The sequence below is a fragment of the Hylobates moloch genome, unplaced genomic scaffold (genome assembly GCF_009828535.3).
Source record: "Hylobates moloch isolate HMO894 unplaced genomic scaffold, HMol_V3 SCAFFOLD_20, whole genome shotgun sequence".
Lineage (NCBI taxonomy): Eukaryota > Metazoa > Chordata > Mammalia > Primates > Hylobatidae > Hylobates > Hylobates moloch.
Genome location: NW_026652295.1, coordinates 38,255,863 through 38,263,212, shown reverse-complemented (window position 1 = coordinate 38,263,212; position 7,350 = coordinate 38,255,863). Strand labels below are relative to the sequence as shown.

The following is a 7,350-nucleotide window of genomic DNA, read 5'->3' as shown; positions in this document are numbered from 1 at the left end:
ACCAGTAAAGTGCAACTGATTCAGTTTCTCCACATCTTTGCCAGCATCTGGTGTTGCCACGTTCTTTTTTTTTTTTTTTAGCCATTCTGATAGATGAATAGTGATGCCTCATTGTGGTTTTAATTTATATTTCCCACGTGGATAATAATGTTGACTATCTTTTCATGTGCTAACAGTGTTTGAAGAGCTCATCCTTTCTTGCCGTGACCATTGTGTGGGAGACAGTCCCCTTCATCCAGTTTTATCCTTTTCCAAAACAGAGCTAGCCCCACTTCTAATTCCATCATGGCATAGCTTGTATTCCTTGGTTTTGATTTCCTGTTTAAAATCTGTCTCCTTGTCACTTGAGAGACCTTGTGAAGGAAAAAAAAAAAATCTGTCTCCTTCTTCAGACTGTGATCTCCAAGTGGGCCGGAGCAGTTTTGCAATCTCGGCTTACTGCAGCTTCCACCTCCTGGGCTCAAGCGATCCTCCTGCCTCAACCTCCTGAGTAGCTGGGATACAGACGCGCCACCACGCTTGGCTAACTTTTGCATTTTTTGTAGAGATGGGGTCTCACTGTGCTGCCCAGGCTGGTCTCAAATTCCTGGGCTCCAAGCGATCCTTCCACCTCGGCTTCCCAAAAACTGCTGGGATTACAAGCGTGAGCCACCACGCCCGGCCCAGTGCCGTATTTTTTTTTTTAAAGGCAAGGGCATGGAGAATAAAATGGGTGAATGAGCGGGGCGAGGCAAAGCACGGTGGTTGTTCCCCTTTAACCACACTGTCCAGGCCGGGTCCGGCGCTAAACTCAGAGCCCAGACACTCGATCATGCGCATGCGCAGCGCTCTCTTCACCCCCGGCGCCCACCCCGCCCTAGCCCCGCCCCTTAGGGGCTTCCTTCGGGTCGCGACCAATTAGAGGGAGGAGGCGGGATCCTGGCTGCCAAGGTGCTCACTGGGTAGCGTCCCTAGCGACTGTTGCTAAGACTGTGGGTCGCCGCAGGTGGTGGGAGTTAGTTTTGGCCGCCCGGGCCTGAAAGAGGTCAAGGGTCATTGCAGAGCCAGGGAGGAGATGGTGAAGCAGACTATCCAGATATTCGCGAGGGTGAAGCCCCCCGTCCGGAAGCACCAACAAGGGGTACGGGCTGGAGCCTCCGGGGCGCCGGCGCGGCGGGGCCTCTTGGGCTGGGGTTGGGCGGCAAGCGAAGGGGCTGGGCGGAGGTGAGGGGCTTGCTGGCGGGCGCCGAGGCCGCCCGGAATCCCGCACACACTGACCGAGGAGCCCTGCAGCCTCGAAGTGCCCCGCGCGCTGCTGTCAGCGACGCGACCGACAGCCAGGCCACTCCCACCTGGCACGGCGCAGACCCGGCACAGAGCCATTTTTTTGCACCCAGGCACACGTGTTCACGCGGGGGCAGACTAGTGCACGTTCAGTATGCCTGTATAGTGTGCGCTTCAACTACACATAAGCACTTATTGCACCTTTCTGGGAAACTCACCCAGCACCGCACATGCAGATACACTCAAAGGTACGTTTTGGCCCTCGGGCAAAACGTGCAAGCAAGAGATGCATGTTTATGTACCTCTGAAATAATACAAATATAGATAGACACAAATGCACAAAGCATACACATATGTAGTACTTTGCACCCAGTGGGGCCTCAGTAATTAGTTGACTCTGTTGTTATTCTCCAACATAAACGTGAACCTTTACATATACTCCTTGTATTAATAGATACAGGTAGATGCTTAAGCATCCTGACCCAAAGAATACGCAAGTGTACTTCATTCAGAAACAATTAACTAAATATTTTCTAGGTGCTTCCTCTAGTGTGCTAAATTCAGAAAGGTATAAAGAAGGTTAAGACGTTGCCCTGACTCTGAGAAATGATACTTCGTATGCTTCTTCTTTTTTTTTTTTTTTTTTTTTTTTTTTGAGACGGAGTCTCGCTCTGTCACCCAGACTGAAGTGCAGTGGCGCCATCTCGGCTCACTGCAAGCTCCGTCTCCTGTCCTGGATTCCTGCCATTCTCCTGCCTCAACCTCTTGAGTAGCTGGGACTACAGGTGCCCGCCACCACGCCTGGCTAATTTTTTGTGGTTTTGGTAGAGACGGGGTTTCACCGTGTTAGCCAGGATGGTCTTGATCTCCTGATCTTGCGATCCGCCTGCCTCGGCCTCCCAAAGTGCTGGGATTACAGGCATGAGCCACCACGCCCAGCACTTTGTATGCTTCTTAAATGTTTCAAAACATCCTCTCTTCTGCCTAGAAGGGAGCATAGTCATTCTTATGTATCTTGAGAAATGGCCACCTGACAGGTGCTTTATCTGCATTATCTCTCATTCTCACAAGAACCCTGCAAGGTTGGTGTCATTTTCCTCATTTTACAGATTAGGAAACTGAGTCTCAGGTTAAATAATGTGACCAAGGCACCCAGCTGGGGAGTGGCAGAGCTGTAATTTTTTTTTCAATTTTAGAACATTTATTTTATTCGTTATTATACTTTAAGTCCTGGGGTATATGTGCAGAACGTGCAGGTTTGTTACATAGGTATACACGTGCCATGGTGGTTTGCTGCACCCATCAATCTGTCATCTATATTAGGTATTTCTCCTAATGCTATCCCTCCCCTAGCCTCCCACCCCACGACAGGCCCCAGTGTGTGATGTTCCCCTCCCTGTGTGCATGTGTTCTCATTGTTCAGCTCCCACTTATGAATAAGAGCATGTGGTGTTTGGCTTTCTGTTCTTGTTTTAGTTTGCTGAGAATGATGGTTTCCAGCTTCATCCATGTCCCTGCAAATGACATGAACTCATCCTTTTTTATGGCTGCATAGTATTCCATGGTGTATATGTACCACATTTTCTTTATCCAGTCTATCACTGATGGGCATTTGGATTGGTTCCATGTCTTTGCTATTGTGAACAGCAGAGCTGTAATTTTAATTAAGGGTTTTTGATTTGAAAGCTATCCCCTTTTTGGAAACCTTTTTTGCCCCCTAACGTGACAATTTAGGCAAGGGCAATTTGGATCATGTTTGTGAGTATATGGAGTGGGAATATTAATAATGTATTCCTGTTCCATATATATACTGGGTATATGTCTATGTGGAACATCATAACATCTCATGATTAAGCATTTGCCTCATATAATTTATGTATTTAAAACAGGAATAAAGTAGTGTAGAAAGAACCATGGGTATCTTCCCATTTTCTCTCCTCTAATAATCACTTACATGCATTTCTTTTTAGAGTGCATCATATGTAAGGAGTGTATTGTATGTAACATTTCCCCCCAGATTCTTAGCTTAAACTGTTGAGCTTATCTACATGGACTCAGCAGTCAGAGCGGAGGCTGGGATAAGGTCAAGAGACAGGATGGGTAGGGGTGGGGCTCAGGGAAGTAGATGGAGAGTCTTGGATTTAATATTGAACTTTCTTTTCTCTTAAAATGCAGTGTTTGGATATTTTAATGTACCTCATTTTGTATGTCTTTGGTGAGTCTGTAGAGTGGATTGTTTGATCCTCCAGGAAGTAGTTTTAGGTGTCATATTTTTAGGTGTCACACACACACACACACACACAAAGAGAATGGGAATGAATGAATATTGAATTCGTATATCCCTGTTCTCCCTTAAAAACTCCACAGTTTAATGCCGTATCTTCTTGTCCGCAAAAGATCGTAGAGTTCTTTCTCTGACTAGAAATGCTTTTTGTAGTATTAAATTGAGAGTGACTCAAAGGTATTTTTTTCTTTCTCTCATTTTATAGCTTCATTACTGCATTACTTCTATTCTTTAAGGCATCATAAAGGAAATTGTAATAACAGATAAAAAGGATATATAAAATGAATCTTTGATAGTTTTAACAGTGGTAATGCTTTCCATTTGTACCATGCTTTATACATTTCAAAACATTTTCATATTCATCCTTGCACTTGTTCTGTCTTCTTAAAAAAATAACTTTGCTATCTCAAATAATATTTTTATGACTAAGGATAGAAAGCCAATATTACACTAAATAAGTGATCTGGTTCTAAGGGACTTTTCTTAAGGCCTCAAAGATTGTCTTAATCAGAGTAGTGGAGGGTCATTAATGGCAGTTAATATTCTTTTCTGTCTGCTGAGCAGAGAAATATAGAATTTTAAAAAATGGATGTAACTCCTCACTCTTGTATGTTTAATGTCTTATACACCCCCTTCGCTCACCTGTCTGGCTATAAAACTTTTTTTTTTAATGTAGTGCCCAACAGGATATAATTTTTAAATGTCTCTTGAGAAAACCTAGCCAGAAAGCCTTGAACCTGATGCCATTGCTTTCTACAAATACTTTATTTTATGTAATGACTTTTCTGCATGAATTCTTCACATTTTAAATGAGAAGTTTCAATAAAAATGTACTTAGGAAATTATTCAAACTTTCTGGAGATTTAGGTAGGCTTTTACTTGCTTAGGAATATGACTTTTCCCCCATAACCAAGCATCTAAATGGGTCTTAAACAGGAAGTATTGCCTGTTAGAAAGAATTTTATTTCCTGCTAAAAGACAAGAAGCCTTTAAAAAAAAAACCTTAAATCGAATGGCTTTTTTTTTATGGTGCATTACAAAATACTTCCATTTCCATTACATCATTTGATCCCCACAGCAATCTTGTAAGGGAGGTAATTCTGTTTTCCTCATTTTATGTATAAGGAACCTCAATTCTGAAAGTGGTGGCTGCTCACACAGCTGGTAAATTGAGCTCAGTGTTGGACCCAAGTCTTGGGACACCAAGTCTTATGCTTTTATTTATTCCACATGACCTCTTTATAGGCTTGACTTTTAATTTTCCTGGCCAATAAAAATGATGGAGTAGGAAACCAGGAAGAGAATCAGAGAATGTTACAGTCCTAAGGGTGTTGGTTAAGACCCTGTATTTCCATATCAGCTTAGAAAGGCTAAAGGATTTCTCCCAGGTCACTTGCTAATTAGTGGCTGAGTTGGAATGAGAACCTTGAAAATGACATCAAATACATGAATTACATGTGTCTTTTGAAGCCACATCTCTCTTATCAAATGCCTGAAAATGTCTCATGGAACCTTAGGCTTCTTTGAACATAACTTGAATTAGAGCATTCTTGGTGAGCTATCTGAGATGGCTCCAAACCTAGTCCTTTTATCTCTGGTATTTTGTAAATGCTCAGAAATGCTTACTGATTGTAGTAAAATGTTAACCCCTGATACATAATACTAAAGCAATACTTAGATAAAATGTTGCTTTTGGGCCATTAGTTTCTCAATGACAATAATAACAGAGATAGTCAAATACTCATATTTGAATGTTAGAGCATTCAAGGATGATCTAACTTTGATACAGCATTAATTTAGGTTTTACCTCTGGTTCAGTTCCATATATTTGTCTGAACCCACACACAGTTCAAAGAGAAAAATTATTCAAATTATATGATATTATGACTTTTTAATCTTAAGAGTATAATTTTCATATCATTACAAGTCATAATAACATGGTGATAGTTCAAGCCATAATTTCACCATTTTATATCCATTCGTTGTCTTCACATTTGCAGATTTATTCCATAGATGAAGATGAAAAATTAATACCCAGCTTGGAAATTATCTTACCACGTGATTTGGCAGATGGCTTTGTGAATAATAAGCGAGAAAGCTACAAATTTAAGTAAGTTTTTCTTTCTCCTTTTTTCATTTCTGTTTCATTATTGAACTAACTCTTGTATTACATTAATATTCATTGTGAAATCATTAGCACCATTTCTTGTGGAAAATGCAATGCAGCTCTTTGTCTCACCTAGTAGATTGAACTCAAGTTGCCTTTTCACTGCTGTGCCCAAGGTCAAAAACAATGTGTATTTCTATATCTGAGATTGTATTCCAAGATTCCAGCCTTTCTTTACTAGCTCTGTTTATCTAGTATTTTCCTACTCAACCCACTATGGTTTAGCAGTTACAGAAAGTTCCAATGCATGATTAAACTTCACTGAAGGTAAGAACTTACAGTATCATTTGTGTGCTGTATAGGTAAGCCTTCTTTATAAGATATATATGATATTTGGACCTCATATGCACATATGTATACTCTATATCTGTGCTGTCCAATATCATAGCCACAAGCCACATGTGGTTCTTGAACACTTGAAGTATGTTCAACCCGAATTGAGATGTGCTGTAAAGTGTAGAACATATGAAGGATTTTTGAAGACAACATGAAGAAAAAAGAATGTAAAATATCTCAAGACATTTTTTGTATTGATTATTTGCTGAAATTATAACATTTTGGTACATGAAACTTCTAACTTTGGTTGAAAGTATATTATTAAAAGTAATTTCAGCTGTTTCTTTTTGTTTCTTAAAGTTTTATTTATTTTATTTTAAATTTTTAAGATGGGGTCCTGCTCTGTCTCCCAGGCTGGAGGGCAGTGGTGGAATCATAGTTCACTGTGGCCTTGAACTGCTGGGCTCCAGTGATCCTCCCGCCTTAGCCTCCTGAATAGCTGGAACTACAGGCCTGCACCACCATGCCTGACTAATCTTTTTGCTTTTTTAAAAATGTGGCTAGTAGAAAATTTTAAATTACATATGCTCTCACATTTATGGATGCCATTATATTTCTCTTGGGCAGTGCTGAACTGTAATGGCTCAGTTGAAAAATACCAAACAGCTACCCTTGCATGAGCATCAGTGCCTTTGGTCTGAATACTCTTTTCATAGCTAGGTCTTGAATTTAGGGAGTATAGCTATTTCACATTCTCTTTATTCTCCATTTTCAGATTAATCTATTTCTTTTAATCTCCACTTTTGATTTCTGGAGAAGTTTGAGCCCAAATTAAATCCATCTTTGATCTCTGGCCCAAACTTTGGTGATGGATTTCTGGATCCTGCTGAAAGAGTCCTAATTCTTCTCTTCAATGTATCTCTAGACTGTTTTACAAAGGCCCTGTTTTGAGACTATTCCTGCCTTTGCCCTTTGGATAAAACTATCCCAGATTTTTTTTTTGTTTCTCTCTCTCTTTCTCTCTTTTTCTTTTTAAATTCTTTTCTTTTTTTTGAGACAGAGTTTTGCTCTGTAGCCCAGGCTGGAGTGCAATGGTGTAGTCTTGGCTCACTGCAACTTCCGCTTCTCGGGTTCAAGCGATTTTCCTGTCTCAGCCTCCCAAATAACTGGGATTACAGGCACCTGCTACCATGCCCAGCTAATTTTTGTATTTTTAGTAGAGACAGGGTTTTGCCATATGGGCCAGCCTAGTCTCGAAATTCTGATCTCAAGTGATCCACCTGCCTCAGCCTCTCAAAGTGCTGGGATTACAGGCATGAGCCACCTCATCCGGCCTTTTTCTTTTTAAATTCTTACATGC

General features: G+C 41.0%; 1 protein-coding gene across 3 annotated transcripts in view; it reads left to right on the top strand.

Moving 5' to 3' along the window:
- Window positions 1-956: 956 nt before the first annotated feature.
- The window catches only part of KIF6 (kinesin family member 6), a 373,885-nt gene continuing 367,491 nt past the window's right edge, over window positions 957-7,350 (top strand). For 2 of the 3 annotated variants that reach the window (XM_058432302.1, XM_032141106.2), the window contains exons 1-2: window positions 1,030-1,120; window positions 5,548-5,657. In XM_058432302.1, the coding sequence (XP_058288285.1) occupies window positions 1,055-1,120; window positions 5,548-5,657 (176 nt within the window). In that variant the 5' untranslated portion in view covers window positions 1,030-1,054. Of the gene's footprint in view, window positions 1,121-5,547; window positions 5,658-7,350 lie in introns of all 3 variants that reach the window. The other variant, XM_032141109.2, reaches the window with a different exon arrangement.